The 18664-nt window shown below is 41.4% G+C and overlaps 1 protein-coding gene across 1 annotated transcript in view; it reads left to right on the forward strand.

Annotated features, from left to right (window-relative positions):
- Nucleotides 1–18664, forward strand: part of LOC113446440 (macrophage mannose receptor 1-like) — a 60843-nt gene that overhangs the window by 31834 nt on the left and 10345 nt on the right. The window contains exons 17-22 of the mRNA XM_026716095.2: nt 363–532; nt 1640–1707; nt 12314–12414; nt 12802–12944; nt 14597–14711; nt 17704–17849. Of these exons, the coding sequence (XP_026571880.1) occupies nt 363–532; nt 1640–1707; nt 12314–12414; nt 12802–12944; nt 14597–14711; nt 17704–17849 (743 nt within the window). The remainder of the gene's footprint in view (nt 1–362; nt 533–1639; nt 1708–12313; nt 12415–12801; nt 12945–14596; nt 14712–17703; nt 17850–18664) is intronic.

Genomic DNA, 18664 nt, shown 5'->3' on the forward strand with positions numbered 1-18664 from the left:
ATTAAAATGGCCTTTACATTAGTTTGTCTTGCAGTCTCAATTGTTTTACATTGCTTTGTCTTGCAGTCTCAACTTCTTGGGTTGGCTTCTGTGTTTTCTGGAACATTTGCATAGAAGCCTCTTCCAACTATTGGAAGCACTCAGTTTGAAGTCAGTTTGCTAGCTGTAATATGGATGTGTTTTTGGGGTATGGAGGTTCATATTCAAAGACCTTGGAGGGAGAACTTTGACCAAAGTACAACATAGAAACTTCAAGTGACTGCTTCAAGTTACTGTTTGCTTTATGGTATTGTGAAATAGATGCAAAAGGACTGCTCAGATATATATATATATATATATTTCTTCTATTTCTTCTTTTGTAGATTATAGTTATAAAAAAATTGAGGATGGCTGGATTGAATTTGAAAACAATGAGTATTATTTCAGTAATACAACAATGCCTGCAGAAAAAGCCCGGAGTTTCTGCAAACAACATCATGGGGATCTTACTACCATTGAGAGTCAAAAGGAAAAAATATTTTTGTGGAAATATGTAAGAAATATGTGCAATAATTACCTACGAAAAATAAGTGGCTTCAAAACATTTATGTGTGTGGATGTATATCTGTGTTTATGTATGTGTGTGTGTGTGCATGCGCGCGCGCGTGCATTTGTGTGTGGGGGTTCCAAGTAATATATTCATAGCAAGCAGAACTCCAGGCGGGTAGGTTCCTCAAATAATAGTTTTATTGGATATATCATATTGGCACAGGCTGGTGAAAACTGACTCTAAATGTTCCCATGGTTTTCACCTAATTAAAAGTAAAAGTTTTTTCCCCTTTCCCCAATCAGTCACATGGTCCAATCAGAGTGCAATCTGGTTGCTTGGTTACAGCACTCCTCCTTTCTTCAGCCACTTGTGGGAATGTCCTTGGCTCACATGGGAAACTATTTTGTTTTGGCTACAAAGCCCAGCTATCACTATTCTCCCTCCCTATCCCTCATCTCCATTGTGGCAACACTGGAGCCTGAAAATGAGCTCAGCCAGACCAGCTTCAAAGTTGACAGTGTGTGTATGATATGACATCCAGAACTTTTCAGAAACTAAAGAATTTCTTTTAAACTTTTGTATAAAGTGTGTATTATGGTGGCCATTAAATTAACAAAACTGGATGTTTAGTGCAGTCAACTTAGTTGGAAACCAATTATTTCAAGAATATGATAGGTTAAATGTTATCTTTTTATTCAAATGAATTTTCAAGTACTACATTATTAAAAAGCAGAACATATTTCAAAATTATGTCATTTATTTTGGGTTTAGTTGCATCTATCCAACATGATTTGCAACTAATATTTTAAATTATACATAGTGTTTGACAAACTTACCAGTGCTAGGAAAGATTCTATCATATTTTGGATTATTGGTTCTGCTGCTCTAAACCAGGGCTGTCAAACTTGTGGCATCATGTGACGTATAGTGACTTTTCCCCTTTGTTAAACTGGGGTAGGTATGGCCAGCACATGACACATCTGCAGGCTGTGAATTTGACACCCCTGCTCTAAACAATAGATGAATTAGATTCATAGATATGCTATGTTATTATTTTATATTAAAGCAGAAAATAACTATTTTATTACCTTTTCTTCTTTTACATTTTAGGCTATCAACTATGGAATTTATTACGATTCCTATATTGGTTTAATTTTGAGTCTTGACAAAAAGTTTGGGTAGGTGAACAAAATATATAAATGATGATGATGATGATGATGATGATGATGATGATGATGATGATGTCCATTCAATAATGTCCAACAGGCTATTCTACGGGCTGGGTCTCTCCATGTCTTCCAATCTTACACTACTTTCAGTTGTTCTGCACTCTGGCTGGTGTCAGTTTTGATGGTGTCCAGCTGCTGTGTTCTTTGGCAGGCTGGTTTCCTTTAACCATTAACTCTTCCAAACACTCTTGGTTCCTCTAGTGAATTTCCCTGCATGAAATGACCAAAATAAGTGAGATGAAGTTTGTGATTTGGCATTCTGGAGATGTCTGGTGTTATGTACTTGAGTACTTGCTTTGGAATATGGAGAATTGTGCCTTTTCCAGCACAAGGGCTCATAGCCAATTTTCTTCCTGTCTTGCTTTTTTAAGGTCCAACTTTCACAAACATAGGTAGCTATGGAGAACATAATAAAATGGACTAACCTACATTTGATTGCCAGGCTGATTGCTTTTGCATATTTGACTCATGTTCATCATTGCTGTGTGAGCCAGTTCAAACCAACATTTTATTTCTGGGCCTCATCCATTGCTCTGAGTGATCTGTGACCCTAGGAAAGCAATTTGTTTTTTTCAAGCATTCTATCTCTTCACCATCAATTTCTATTTTGATATTTCCATTCTTTGCAGTCATGAGCTTGGTCTTTTTGATGTTCAGAAAGAGATCCAAAATTCTCACTTTCTTATTTGATTTTCTTGATTATCATCGTCATTGATAACATCATCATCAGGTGCACAAGATATATAAAAATGAAATTATTTTTACAGTAAAATGGAATAAATATGAATAAGGAAGATTTTGTTAAGTTCCTAGCCAACATTTGTTGAAAACAAGAGTTTGACAGGGATCTCTGTTTGCAATGCTTTTATTGTGGAACATAATTTATCATAATTAGAACAATTAATCAGTTGAATGACTTGCCTCTAAAAGTTGTGGATGCTCCAACACTGGAGTTTTTAAGAAGAGATTGGACAACTATTTGTTTGAAATGGTATAGGCAGGGGTAGGGAACAATGGCCCTTTTATTACTTGTGAACTTCAACTCCCAGAATTCCTAAGCCAGCCATGAACCAAGGAAGTGGTTCACCAAGGAATGTGTATGTAGGCAGGTTGTGAATCTTCCATGCTCTCAACAGACCATTACAAGATTTGACAATAAAAATTCCAGCCATTAGTAAACAAAATTAATATTAGCTTCAGGGGCTGTACATTTTCACAAACATTTAACTGTATCCAGCGGTTCAGGGTGTCCTAGCAAATGTGTACTGATCAGTAGCGGCCTTTTATGCTGAAATGTCATTCTTGTTTTCGATGGTGCTAAAGGGCATCGGAAGGCTGTTGGACTGGATGGTGCTAAGGCATTTGCCTGGGTTGGAGTCTGCCTCTGAGCATCACTGACAATTCCTACAATCCCCCATCCTAGTGGAGATTTGATGACCACTGGACCATCTACGGGGCCACTGACTGATTCAGAAAAGAGAAAGGTGCATGGGACATTATTCCCTAGCAAGAGTAGCATATCAGCCTCTGGATCTAGAGCGGGAAAGTGATGAGCCAGGTGCTGTAGGTGAAGCATGGTACTTATGACCTCAGATGTCACGATCTGACTGCAGTCGTTCAGTACCCCGTCACACTCAAACACGGGCAGTAGTGGGAATCGGGTACTTCCATCCAATGACTATATGCAAAGTCCAGTAGCTCTCCTCCCCACCGTGCTTCTTGGTGTATGGCATGTTGATACAGTGAAGGGAAGTTTGGCCTGTTGCACCTCAAAAAGGTCAAAGAATGCAGGTCTGGCCAGGGTGCAGGTGCTTTGAGTGTCTATCTGCACATACATTTTCATGGCATCTTCGGGGTGTCCTTCAGGGTACATTTTGGCTAAGCAAATGGGAAGACATGAACAAGGGTGTGGTGAGTCGGCACACAGTGCTGTGCAGTTGACACTCATGCTTGGTTTTGGTTGAAGTTTGTCAGTCTGCCGAGGAGTCCTGTGTGCTTCTGTGGTACAGTAAGGCTCCTTGTTCAAAGGAGCATTGCGAGATATCTGCCATGGTGGCTCGGTGTCTGGATGCAGTGTGGTGGGGTGCTGGTCACTTTTGCAGATGTGACATTGCATTTTGGTTGTGCAGTAATTCGACAAATGTTTGGATTCACAACACTTGTAGTAGTATTGGTACTCTCTTAGCAATTCTTTTCGTTGGGTCAGTGATTTCGCTGTAAACCCAGTGCAGCTGTTCAGCGAGTGACGAGTGTTGTGCATAGGACAAAACTGTATTCTCCTTGTGTTCGGAGATCTAACTTGGATTGTATCTGAGGAGTTCTCTCCCCAACTGTGTGTGGATGAGGAGTCAATCTCGGTATTATGGACAACCATGAAGGGTCTTTCCCTGGTAGTGTGCTAAGGCCTGAGGGTGATATATGGTTGCTGTTGTATCTTCTGTTATTAGGAGGACTAACAGCTCTGAGTCCACAGGCTCAGTGTGTGTTGCACACTGTCGCTTGGTGGGACACGAATTCTTCGAGAAGTGTGAAGGGTACAAAGTGGTGGCGATCCTTGGCCATGAAGGTTTCGGTCAACTGGAGCCATTTTTCAATTAGCACCTGCGGAAGTTTTTGAACAATTTTGTTCTGCATGTCGACGTGATTGAGATAGGTGAGTGCCAGTAAATTGGGATTCCGTTGTGCCGTTCTCAGCTGGACAAGTATGTTAGTGAGGTCTATGATTCACCAAGGTTTGTCAATAGGAATTTTAGGAAAACTGTCGAGGCTATCCAGTTGTTTCTATGTCCTTGGAAGTACCATACAGTTCATCAAACCTTTTCCATGATAACCATAGGGCAGCAGCCGGATTGTCTAAATGGGATGTCAAAAGTGCTCTTGGTATGTCGACAGACTGTGGCCCTAGCCATACTATCAAGTGTCCGATTATTTCATCAGGGTGCAGGCGTGCCGCCTGAATGGGGTGCAGGAAAAGTTTCTTCCATGCTAGATATTCACTGCCTGGCTTGTCAGAGAATCTGTGGACTCCATTGGCGTGCAAATTTAGCTTTCCACTCTGTACAGCCAAGTTTCTCCAGTAATCTTTAGCATTTGCTGAGTTGGGGGAGGTATTTACGTAGAGGGTTCTCCCCCTGAATTCTCGTAGGGTGGGTTCGGGTTGTAAGTCAATGACGGGTTGTAATCTTCTTCCCAGTACTTATGGAGAATGTCGTCCTCCCATACTGGGGACGATGGTTGAGTGTTACTCTGCTGTGTAAGCTGGTCACCTTGTGGTGCCTGAGAGACGGATTGGTATTGAGGTTGTTGCAGGAATGCTGCTGCCTCTGGATTGAATGTGGCAGTTGTCGTTGATGGCATGTCAACTCATTTAGAATTCGTTGTCGGCACTGTTGGGCCAATTTGCTCATCTGGCAGACCATGAGACGTTGAAGTAGGAATTCTAGTGTTGGGAAGAGAGTCTCGGACCTTATGTACAACATCAGTTGGGGAAGGTTTGATGTTGGGGAAGGTTTGATGTTGATTTGATGTAGGTCGTACAATGTCAGTTGCGTAACTAACGTGTAGAATCTGTAGTTGAGATTCATCCCTGTTCATCTCTGGTTGTGGGAGACTGTTAGGCAACTGAGGTGGTTCCAGCTGCTCATTTTGTAGCAAGTGCTGCTCATCCATGTAGGCCTTGACTCATGTATCTGGGCTCTCTTCTCCCAACTCTTCGAGGTTGAATTGGAGGAAGGTGTTGTTGGCCATCTTCCGCCATGCTGTGGCCTGTGCCATCTTTGTTGCGGCGTCTTTGCCGTTCAGCCAATTCCAATTTGGCCTGTGCTTTGGCCATTTCCGCCTGATGTCTGGCCTGGGCTTTGGCCTGTTGAGCTGCTATTTCAGCCTGTTGAGCCGCTATTTCAGCCTGTTGACTGGCTATTTCTGCCTTCTGCTGTGTCACCGCCTCTGTGGTGCATAGCTTTGCATCTGCTACTGCAGCTTCTACTTCAGCTTCTGCAGCCTGTTTGGCATAACTTGCTGCGTTGGAGGCCTGAGATGCTCCACTACAATGGGAGGATGCTGTGGAAAGATGGTGAGAGCCAGCACCAGAGAATTGGCACCAGACACTAGAACCTGATTGCGATCTAGCCAATTTGGAATGGAGGGAGGAGGCTTTCTTAGAATGGTGGGAAGAAGACACATGTGATCGAGGAGCTATATTGGATGTGGCCTGCTCCCTTGATGCTACTTCCTGCCAAAGCACATTGTGGAGCACTACCTGGATGGCTGTCTTGCTTTCCTCAACACAATCTTCACGTTCCTTGTGAAACTCCTCGAAGTATTGAATGTGTGTTAGGAGTTTGGTTCATCCAGTCTTGACTGGATGGACTTGAGGTTGTTTTTGCTGTGTCTCCACATGAGAAAAGGGCATCTAGATCATCTAGCAATGTACGGAGTTTCTCGGGGGGCACCTTATGTATTGGGGAATCACAGATCTTCTCAAGCTTCACCCATGAGTCTTTGTAGCGGCGATATTGCTGCTGCCAATCGTTCTTCAAGTGTTCTTCCATGGATTCGGTAAGCTTCTTACTCTTTCTGAAGTTGTAGGCTTTTGGAGATATCACGGCTTCTCCATAGGGTTGGACATCTAAAGGCGGTTGTTGGGAACCAGTCTCCATGTTTACAACAAGGGTGGGTGGAGGATTCAGGTCTTCTGATACTTCAGAGACATCTGTCATGGCTGAGGAAGTTGCCATGCTTCAAATTGGCAAAAGGTGACTTTGGAAAAATGTACTGGTTTTCCATGCAACCCCCTTTTGTACTAGGGGGCGCTGCAAGCAGGTAGCAGAAAGTAGAATTGCTGCTGGATTTAATACTTGGGCACGTAGGTGGCACTGCAGAGTCTGGGCAATGGTAGCACAGCACACAGTATGGCTGCTTCCAGGGTGTGTAGTGAGCTTGTGACAGAAGGGGGCACTAGAGGTTGCATCGCAAAGTCTGAAGACTAGAGGGCTGAATGCAGAAATATGCGTTGCGTAGTCTGAAGACTTGAGGGCAGAACGCAGAAATATGCCTATAAGGGTCGCTTGCTTCACAAGGTGGCAGCAAAGGGTCAGTAAGACACTGTTGCTACGCCCATGTTAGGTTGCAGATACTCTTGGGACCTTTGAATTAAGTCGATTAAATGGTGCACAATAGTTTCAAAAAAGGGATTGTCATTGAATAATCACTCTGGTCAAATTGAATAAATTGTCCACAATAGTTTCGAAGGGAGTTATCATTGGAAAAACACTCTGGTCAATATTTGATAAACTGTGCTAAAAAAATCAAAGCTTGGGAAATTTCTTCTTGACCACCAGATGGGGATGTAGGCTGATTTACCAAGATGTGGTGTTGCCCGTTAGGAGAGGGGTAGTTGGGTCTCAAAGGTATTTAATCCTTACTCGATGGAAGAGAAATTAATCAAACAAGTACAACAGTTATTTGCAGTCCTTTTTATGCTTAAAATTTTTCTAGCATAGAAATAAGATGGATAAACTGCATGCTTCATGAGGGAAAGGAAATTGCTTTTGTTCACATAGCTTATGTGCTGGAGATTTGATTTATAGCCCCAATAAAACCGGTCAGAGAAGGTTTTACAGCCTGCATTGTAAATGGCAGAAGGCCTCGTGGCAAAGCTGGCTAAGAAGAAAACCTCGGAAGGCTTAATTTAAGCCTTCCGAGGTTTTCTTCTTCTTGTTAGCATACCATACCATTTTGGTTACAATCTTTCAGTTACTGTTGTTTTACATTGTCAGTATTGGTGGGAATGTGTCCTAGCCTTGAAACAGCCCTTCTTGATCTTCCAACAGTTGTTTTGAGCTCAGAGCATCATAGGAGATGTTAGGTTGTGGGTGAGAGATACGTAGGAGACTCCAAATGGTTAATTCCTTTTATTTCATCATTCAGAACAAGAACAGTTCTTTTACATAAGAACTGCTTGTGGCTACAACCAGTGACAGCTCTTTAAATTTCCACCATGGCGGACCAACCAATCAGCGGTGGCTTATGTAAATATCTAACACCCCTTCCCACCTGGTCCAGTCCACCCAATTCTGTCCCACCTAGCACACGTAATCATGTAGATAGGCGGGACTCTTATGGGTGCAACTGGACCTGTGCAGTTCAGTCATTGGCTGGTCTCTGAGTTGTTCGGTTGGACCTGTTGTTTCTCTTGCTCCCTCCAATGGGAACTCCTGGAACCTTCTAAGTGGGGCAGCCATTTTATCTCTACTAGATGCCACCCTTTCGCTTTCTCTCCAGGCCTGTCCCTGCCTTGTGTGTCCAGTAAGTGTTTGCTATTTCTGCTATTTCCAGAATTATTATCTGTTTCAGTGCTTTCGGTGCTATCCTTAGCTGTTGAGATTGTGACTCATTAGTCGTTAGGGCCTGTTCTATATTATACCCTGTTTTGACAGGGTCACTCCCTTCCTCTCTATTTATGTCCATGTTCCCCCTTGTCTCTCATGTTCTTAGTTGGTCTATGTGTCTTCTCCAGCTTCAACGATCTGTCGTGTCAACTCTGTAAGATCGGGGCCCCGTTACTTGGGTCACCTTCGCTGGTACCCATAGAGGCTCCCCTGTTAGGTTTTTGGATCACCCATTTGGAACGTCCGGCATTTGCTGGATGAATCTAGGGGTCTGTCTGTATTGTATGTGGGGTATAATTTGTCTAAGGGTGATCTCAACTTTTTTCCCATGAGTAGTTCAGCATGGCTTTTATTTGTTGTCATGCTGGGTGTTATGTGCTGTATGCTTAATAATTTATCTATTTTCGCTTGCATGTCCCCTGGCCCCAGTTTCTGGAGGGTCTCCTTTGTGTATCGGACCATGCGTTCCGCTTGTCCATTCATTGACAGATGTCCAGGTGCCAATAAGGCGTGCTGTATCCCATTCTGTGCTAGAAAACCTCAAACTGAGTGGCTGTGAACTGGGGCCCATTGTCAGATACAATTATGTCCGGCAGGCTGTGTGTGGCAAATAGTTTTCTATTTGAATGCTAATGACTGCCTCTGTTGTTGTGGACTGCATGATGCTGACTTCCAGCCATTTAGAATATGCATCCACTACAATAAAAAATGTGTGTCCCTTTACTGGCCCCGCAAAATCCATATGTACCCTTGACCTAAGTCCCCTTGGTGTTTCCCACTCATGATTAGGTGCCGTGGTTGGTGCTGGCCTGTTTTCCTGGCAAATCCTGCATGCTGATACCCATGCCTCTATTTCCTTATCCATCCCTGGCCTCCATACATATCTCCTTGCCAGGGATTTCATTCTCATTATCCCCGGATGCCCCACATGCAGTATTTCCATTATATTGTCTCTTAAACTATTGGGAATTATTACCCTATCAGAATGCACACTTTTAGTATTGATAGTTCCATCTATCTATTCTGGAATAGTTTAGTTTCATTGGCTTTTTCCCTTTTGGGCCCCCCTCTCCCTACCCAGTTCAAAACACACGCCAGAGTTCTGTCTTTAGCTGTTTCCCTCGCGATATCGGTTGCTGTTACTGGTGTTTGCTCAAATGTCTCTATCAGGAGTGTGGTTGTCACTGGCACTGGATCTTCGTCCTGGCTAGGTAGTGGGCATCTGCTCAGTGCGTCCAATTGTCAATGTCTCGCATGGTCAATGTCTCTTCCTGGCCTGTAAATTAAATTGTAATCATAGGCAGCCAGGAATTTTATCCAATATGTCAATCTGGGGGATAAGATGTTCGGAGTGGCTCTGTCCCCCGCGATGATGCCCCAAAGTGGTTTGTAATCTGTGACTAGTGTAAACTTCTGTATATGTATTCATGGAATCGCTTGATTCCGGTGACTGCGATTAATGCTATAAGTCAAGTTGGCTATAATTCTGTTCCTGTTTGGATAAGGTCTTTGAGTAGAAGGCAATTTGACCTTCTTTTCCATTTGGTAAGATGTGGCTGATGATCACACTGACCCCACGTGGTGATGCGTCACAAGTTAATATTAATGGTAAAGTCTCTTTGTACTGGATTAGTACGCTGTCTGATGTAATTAGTCTCTTTATCTCTTGGAACGCTACTTCTTCTTTCTGCCCTCAAACCCAGGCTGCTTTTTTGTCAAGCAGTCTGTGGAGTGGCTCCACCACAGTTGCCTTCTGTGGTAAGAATATATGGTAAAAGTTAATGAGACCAAGGAAAGCTTGCAAGTCTGTTTTGTTTGTTGGCCTGGGGGCTTTTTTGATTGCTTTAATTTTACTGTCTGTGGGGTGGATTCCTTCACTGTCTATTAAATAGCCCAGGAATTCTACCTTGTCGGCTACTAGTTGGCATTTTGCCTTTTTTACTTTAAGCCCCACCTCTTTGAAACAGCTTAAGACTTCCCTTAAACTTTCGTGTAATTGTTCTTTGTCCTCAGCTGATATGAGGACATCATCGAAATAAGGCACCACCCTTTTTATTCTGTGCAATAATCATTCCATGAGGCTCTGGAATAGCCCCAGATTGTAGGTGGTTACATTTGAAAGCTCCGCGGTGTGTTACAATTGTCTGCACTTCTGCTGTCTCAGCATCTACCTGTAATTGCTGGTAGGCTTGTGCGAGATCAAGTTTTGCAAAAAAAATTTCCAGCCCCAGGGATTGTAAAAGGTGCGGTACCACTGGGATCGGGTATGCACTCTGTTGTAAGGTCCGGTCAAGTGTGGTCCGGTAGTCAGCACAGATGCACAGAGATCCATCTGGCTTTATAGGTGGACGATGGAGGTTTCCCATTTCGCATGGTCTATAGGTTTTAGGATTCCTTGGGAAATGAGCTTGTCTAGTTGCTCGTCTATTTTTGGTTTAAGCGCAAATGGAACAAGCCTTGCTTTTAGTCCGATTGGAGCTATGTTTGGGTCTAGGTTAAATGAAATAGGGGGTCCCAAGTACTTGCCCAATTATCTGTTAAATATTTCTCAGAACTCTTCCATCAGATTGTCTTCCCATTCGCTTTCTTCGATGCTGTAGATTCTGGTGAAATTGATCCCCAATGGTCAGAACCACTTGAGTCCGAAAAGACTTGGCTGGTCCTGGTCGACCATGGTTAATGGCAGGATTCTGGAATGGTGCCGGAAGGTCACTCTGAATTCACCTATGCCAATGATGGGAATCCTGTTCCCTTGATAGTCCTTTAGGATTATTCTTTGTTTGCTCAGCTGTTCCTTTTTTAGGTTGGGAATTAGACTTTTGATGGTGTCCCATGACACCATTGACAGAAGAGATCCAGAATCCATTTCCATCCTACATTGTTTGGCTTCTATTGTGACTTGCACACGGACTTTTCTGGTGTTTGCCGTGCTGGAGTGGCTCACTATCACAGTCTGATGCATTTCACTCCTCGTTATGGTCAACTTAGTGTTCTGTTGATTCTGGCTAAATTGGCTCCTGTGGTTCTCAGGCTGGTTTTCTTGGTTCCTGGGAGGTGTGCCTTGTCTTGGCCTTCTGCTGTTTGGCTTGAATGCTCAGCAGGCCCTCACGATGTGTCCTCTCCGCTCACATCATTGGCAGACTGCATCTCTGAACCAGCATTCCTATTGGAGATGATTTCCCTCGCAGCCCGCACACCAAAATTCCTTCCGCTTCTTTTCTCGGCTTTTCTGGCACCTTTCTGTGTGTAGTTGGTTCACTTCCTTGTCGCCGGGTGATCCCGACCTGAGGTCCTCATGGTGAATGGTGGCGGCGTCCTTCTGGGAGGGCTGTGGAGTCTTATTCATCTTCCTCATGGCTGCAGCGGACTTCTGGGATGTTGCTGATGCTTCTTCAATAGTCTCCTTTAATGTTATTTTAGGCTTGGTTAGGAGACGGCTCTGTAGTGTCAGGTCCCTGAGTCCGAAGACTACGCGATCCCTCATTGCCTCATCCACATTCAGGAATTCGCATGCCCCAGCAAGGTCCCTCAGGCTCGCAATGAAATCGTTGATGCTCTCTCCATCCTTCTGGTCTCTCTGGTGGAACTCATGTCTCTTGATCAGATTGGATACCGGTGGTGTGTAATGGGCCCTCAGAATTCTCTCTAAATCTGGCCAAGCCATTGTTTTTATATCACTGGGGGCTGTGGAAGCTTTAGCCACTTTGAAGATGGCAGGGCACAATGCGTGAGGAAGGTGGCTCATTTCCTCTGTTCTGTAATATTCATCAGGTCACTACTTTCCAGGAACATCTGGAATTGATCGATGTAGGATTCCCAGTCCTCAGTTGTCGGGACGAACGGTGTGGGTGGCATATTGCTCCCGGCTATGTTGAGTTCTTTGTCCTGTCAGTTAGCCACGTGTGCGCACTCCCACTTCTCTCAGGATCCCACCTTCGTCGCCAGTGTTAGGTTGTGGGAGAGTGATACGCAGGAGACTCCAAATGGTTAACTCCTTTATTTCATTGTTCAGAACAAAGAACAGTAGCCACAGCAGCTCCTTTTACATGAGAACTGTTCGTGGCTACAAGCAGTGACAGCTCTTTAAATTTCTGCTGCACAGACCAAACAATCAGCCAGGGCTTATGTAAATATCTAACAGGTGACAGTCACATATTTTTCTTCAGATGGATGGATGGAACTCCAGTGACATATGAAGCCTGGGCCCCCGGTGAACCCAACTTTGCGAATGAAGATGAACACTGTGTAGTTATGTATTATGATTCAGGCAAGTAAAATAAACTTCAGGTTTTCAACAGTTCTTTGTGTGTGCATGATCAGTATATAAATGAGTGGTCAGTAAGTGAGGACTACGTCTATTCCAGGGATGTCAGACTTGCATCGTCACAACAGTGTCACGTGATGTATCAGGACTTTTTCCCCCTTCACTAAACCAGACCTGGGAGTGGGCAGTGTGAGCTGCAAGTTTGACAGCCTTGGTCTATTCTTTCACATGTACTGTAGGATTCTATTATGTACTATTACACTTTGCACTATTATTATTTTGGTTGCAACATATAGCTAACCTGTTGCTATTTATTTTATTTTAAGAATCATTTATTTATTTTAAGAATCATTTAATCTTCCCAGGTGACAATATAATTTCTTTTATCAGGTGTATGGAATGATATAAACTGTGGTACTAAGAAAAGCTTCATCTGCGAAAGACATAATAGCTCTGTCCGTACAACTGCAAGGCCCACATTACCTGCAAATCCAAAAGGGTGCAGTGAAGGCTGGCTTTGGTTTAATGACAAGGTAATTGATATAGTTAGTGTATGATTAGTAGGACTTATCAAATTCTATATCAAATGTAAAGAGGAATGAGTTATTTATATACTAATGTTTTTGTATTTTTTAAATTTGTATGTTTTTAATTCTTGTAAATAAAGTTTACTTAAATATATATATGTTTTGACTCTGGGATTGGAATCTGTTCCATTGGCAGATGTGAGCTCGAGTGAAGAGGATCTGGCAGTGAAATTTGAGCCTGCATTGATGAGTGATTCTGAGGGCAGCCAGGATGAGGAAGTGGACTTGGCTATGAGAGACGAACTTAATTTATTAGAGCTGTCAGAGTCTTCTACCTCTCCCGAGTCTCCCTCTCTGATTATGCAGCAGCCGGTGGTAGATAATCAGGAAAATGGGCGAGAGGTTTCAGGAGAGGAGGAGAACTTGGAGGGATCCTGGCTTGATGTGAGAAATAGACGGTGATTGAGACGTCAATCTCAATTGGGAAGGAGGCGTCGAGCCGATAATTAATTGATCAGACTGCCAAGCCCCCTTAGGGGATAAAAGGAAATGGATTGGCTTGAGAAATTTGCCAGAAGCAAAGTGTCTTGTTAGAGTGAAAGTCTTGTGAAGATTCTCTGAGGCATTGTGATTTTTAGGCACTTCAGGTTTGCCAAACAGATATCAGAATTGCTGCTGAGGACTGGAAAAACTTCAGCAGTTATCTTGGTTGGGGTTTGTTTTGGTTCCTTATATTTTTGGAACTTCTGAATTGTGATTGCTCACCTGTGGATACAGGTGAGGCATTATATATATATATATATATATATATATATATATATATATATATATATATATATATATATATATATATATATATATATATATATATATATATATAAATATTTTGGGGTAGCATCACTGTTCAAACATCCTAAAGGCAATTATAAATACATTGAGATTGCTATAGGTAGCCAGTGATATTTTTATACCTCTCAACGAACACAAGGAGTTCAGCAAGAGATATCTTCATGGGCATTTTTTGCCAAAAAATGGACATAAACATTAGTTTTCAACAAAAAAAGGAATAAATCATAATATGACTGCAGAACAAAGCAAGTGTCTATAAGTGTTGGCTCATTGCCACATGCTGAAAATGTGATCATATAACTATGGGAGGGAGGAATCATCAAAACTCATAACTATGAATACTTACTAAGTGACTATAGACATATTTATAAGCAACATCATCTTTCTTCCTTTAATGGTAAAACCAAGACCAGCAAGATTTTGAAAGATTTGGGCACTTTCTTTTTTTCATTAGTCCCTCTCTCCTGTGTGCTTCCAGAAGTAGGATGGCAGTGATAAACTGGCTGTATAAAGATCATCAATACAAAATTACTAAGGTCAATTATATCACAAAAAGCAGACAGTAAGTTTGTACATAGTTAAATCATAAAAAGATTAACTTTATTACTGCTTATATTTTTCTCAAAAGAAAGTGGTGAATTCAATTTTATTACTACTATTTCATTACGACTGAATTGCATTCTAAATTATGTTAAATATTCTGATTTCATTTCATGATTGATGATTCTATGTTGATTGTTTCTATTACTTTTTATTTAATTAACCCTTTCTTGATTGATGGATTTTTGGAGGGATTTTTATTCTTCTAGTGCTTCCAAATCTTTGGCTTCAGAGAAGAGGAGAAGAAAAATTGGAGCGCTGCACGTGATCACTGCAGAAACCTAGGAGGAAATCTGGCTAGTATACCAAACAAAGCTGTTCAAGGTACAATCATTTCTTTAAACCACTGACAATACTGCTACCCTTCAAAAAGACCTTGACTATGTATCAGAATGGTCAAACAAATGGCAACCTCAAATCTCAACAAATAAATGCTCTGTCTTACATATTGGCAAAAAAAATCAGAAAATAAAATGCAAGCTGAATAGTCAAGACCTTGTTGATGATCCAAACCCTGTCAAGGACCTTGGAGTACTCATCTCTAATGACCTAAGTGCTAGAGCCCACTGTAACTACATAGCCAAAAAGGCATTAAGAGTTGTTAACATAATCCTACATAGCTTTTTCTTTGGTAATATCACACTACTAACTAGAACATACAAAACATTTGCTAGACCAATACTTGAATATAGCTCATCAGCTTGGAAACCGCATTACGTATCTATATTAATACAGTTGAGAAAGTCCAGAAATATTTCACAAGAAGAGTTCTCCACTCCTCTACTCATTGCAGAATACCTTATGCTACCAGACTTGAAATTCTAGATCTAGAAAACCTAGAACTACGCCGCCTTCGGTCTGATCTAAGTTTAGTACATAAAATTATATATTGCAATGTTCTACCTATCAATGAATACTTCAGCTTCAGCCATAACAGTACAAGAGCACACAATAGGTACAAACTCAAGGTAAACCGCACCAAACTTGATTGCAGGAAATATGACTTCAGCAATAGAGTAGTCAATGTCTGGAATACTCTACCTGACTCTGTGGTTTCTTCCCCAAACCCCCAAAACTTTAACCTTAGACTGTCTACTATTGATCTCACCCCTTTCCTAAGGGGTCTGTAGGGGGCGTGCATAAGTGCACCAATGTGCCTACCATCCCTGTCCTGTTGTTTCTTTTTATTTTTCTTATATGTATCTATTTCATGTATTCATAACTATGTTTATACTTATACCTGTTATCTTATAATCGCTTAACTAACTAAATAAATACATAAACCTCCAGTTTATATAAACTTTTGCTGTTGGAGATATGAAAATGTTGTCCCAATTCTTAGGATATTCTCCTTCTCTAGGGTCCCATGCCCATTCTTAGCCCATTTGCAACTCAAAGGTTGTCATGCTGAAAATAGAAAGGCAATAAAATTTCAAAGTAATTTTACAATAATATAAAAAGTGTGCATTGGCAATAATAAATGAGTTAAGTATCAGTTTAAAGTGGTTACAAGTGTGTAACTGGATTGTTTCAAAGCAGAGTTTGATTAAACATTCATTTTTGGAGCAGCACTTATATACAGTGGAACCTCAGGTCACGGCCGTAAACCATTCCAAAACTTTGGCCGCAAGCCAATTTGTTCATGACCAGAAGCAAGATTGATTGCACATGCGCAGGCAAAAAACAAAAACCTGACATGGAAGGGGAAATCGTCATGGCAGGGAAAATTGCAGCAGCTGTATTTGATCGCCACCTGAGAATGTGTTCACAACCAGATTCAAACATTTTGTGGATTTTTGGCACCTGATCGGCACTTGATTTGGCTGTGATAAGAAGCACTTGTGAGCCAAGGTTCCACTGTATTTATTTATTGCTTTTAACGGTCAAATTAATGAAGAACCAACCTTCTTCCATAGTTACCTGAAAAGTAAAAACTTAAATTTATATAAAAAGTATGGATTATACGATGAAGTGAGCTCATTCGTTGGTTCAGGGTTCAGTATCAGCACATTTTGATAGCCAGTTTTATAGTTCAACCTTGCCTTAGGTAGGAAAAGCTGTTGATGACCAGTATCTGGAGGCCTGTTGAGCCTGGGTGGGGCAAAACAGATTTCAGTTCAATCCTGATATGACTAAGTAGTTATGACTGTTTAGCTATTTGGTCCCACTTGATCAAAGACATTTTTGAATAGGTTGCCAGGCCGCTTCCAGGTGTGGTTTAAGTGCTTGGTGATCTATAAAGCCCATCATGGCATTATGCTTGGCTATCTGTGGAATTGCCTGAATCCAATGGTTTCTATTTGCAAGTACATACTGTTGGGAGGATTCACTCCAGGTTCCTACTATTAAATGTTGTCATCCAGTAGGATTGAAGAAGTTTGCTCTCTGTATTGCAGCCCCTCCCTCTCCCTACCTGCTCTGGAGCAGCAGCGTGCCAGAGCTACTGACAACACTCAGGTCAGAGCCCTTCAGACCTAGTTCTGATCCCAAGCCTTGGGTTAATGAATTCGTGGGGCAGGTATTATGTTTTATATTATTGATGTTGTTCATTGTTTTGGGTGGATATATCTGTGCTATTTCATGCGCTGTGCTGTGCTGTTTTTATTTTTGGGGTGGATTTGCCAAGCCATCCAGAGTCTGCTGGAGTGGGCAACCATAACATGACTAACATAGCTAACATGCCAAGTGTATTAAAAATTGGGCATCTGATGGCAGCAGCAATTGCAATAAAGTTAGTAACTCTTCTAAAGATATCCAGTGACCTGCCAACTAATCAGAAAAAAAAAATTACTTATCCCATAGCTAATCAACAAATGAGCAACATTACTCCAAATACTGACAACCAACAGGAACAGGCATGTTTTTTTGCTATTAAAATATCAGGAACATGGGATAGAAGCTGCAATCTGGATAACTCAATTTATGGCAACAGTTTAAATTGTGTGTAATTTCTTCTGCCATTTCTTCTCCTTTTATTCTGTTCTGTTCTGTCAATGGTCTTGGTACCTTCTAGTATCCAAAAGGAAGGACTCTTCCTGCCAGAATATACCTGGCAGGCAGAAACAATTGAATAGAGGGGGTTCCTCCGATAGCCCTATGCCATGAAAGGCTTTATAGATGATCACCTGGGATGTTCTTAAGATGGGAATATAAATCATAAATATTATATGTGAGTAGAGTTTGGTCTGATATTCTGAGATACTTTTCAAAATCTAACATAACCAAAACGAACTTCTGGAAAGTTGGAACAAAATTTAATTGGTGATGAGCCTGACAATACTTGGTTGTAAAATATATCTGTATTCTGTCCCCCCAGCTTTTCTCACAGTGCAGCTGAAAAGTGCTAGTGGTAATACTTGGACTGGATTGACTGATGCGAATTGGGGGGGATATTTTCTCTGGACTGATGGGAGTGGAGTCTATTTTACAAATTGGGCTAAAGGGTCACCTCGTTCACACGATGTAAGTCCAATTTGTTGGATTTTTTTCTGTTCTATTTCCCCACAAATGTGGAATTAATTTCCTTGATGTTGAATTCCTACAATGATACAAAATCTTTATGAAAAGGAGTTCCTTTTTATGTGATATGGCTGGCGATATAAATTTAATGAATAAATGCGTGTATAAAATGGGTGATATTTCAGATTTTTCTGTCTATTAAATAAGCAAAGTCTGCTGTGCTTTCTCCTCATCAATAGAGGGTGATATAACACTGGGAAAAAAAACCAGTCTTACTCCTGTTGCTCTTTTTATGAATGAAAAATATGCTTTGGATAATTTTACTATTGCCAACACTCCTTTAAAGAAAGAAAAGGATCCAGTAAAATGAAATTTAAAATAAAAAATCTATAGAAATAAAAATATATAATAAGTATGGAGAAGAAAGGACCCTGCCAGGTATAGAATGCCTGATACATAAACCTTGCTACAGCCTTCAAATTCAAAAGAAGTGATTTGATTCTCATGGCTGCTTACCTTCAATGTATGCAATGAGCTGCGCACAGTATTCCAAAGGGCAAAGCTTGGTGATATGAGCAAATAATTCATTTCCCATTTTGCGGTATGTTTCAAGGCTTCTCTAATTTGTCTCCATGAGCATGTATGTGTAGATATCACTTTTGATGGGTTTGCCAAAGAAACATACTATCGTGGCTCTGTACATGCACACTGGGGCTTTTGGGAAGAGAGGAATATCTAAATGGTTCCTTTGCCTAAAGCAGCATGTTCCGCACAATCTGTTATTTTCATGAAGTGCCCCGACAATAAAGAGTCATTAA

Source organism: Pseudonaja textilis, chromosome Z (genome assembly GCF_049901715.1).
Source record: "Pseudonaja textilis isolate UNSWEBS1 chromosome Z, rPseTex1.2, whole genome shotgun sequence".
NCBI lineage: Eukaryota > Metazoa > Chordata > Lepidosauria > Squamata > Elapidae > Pseudonaja > Pseudonaja textilis.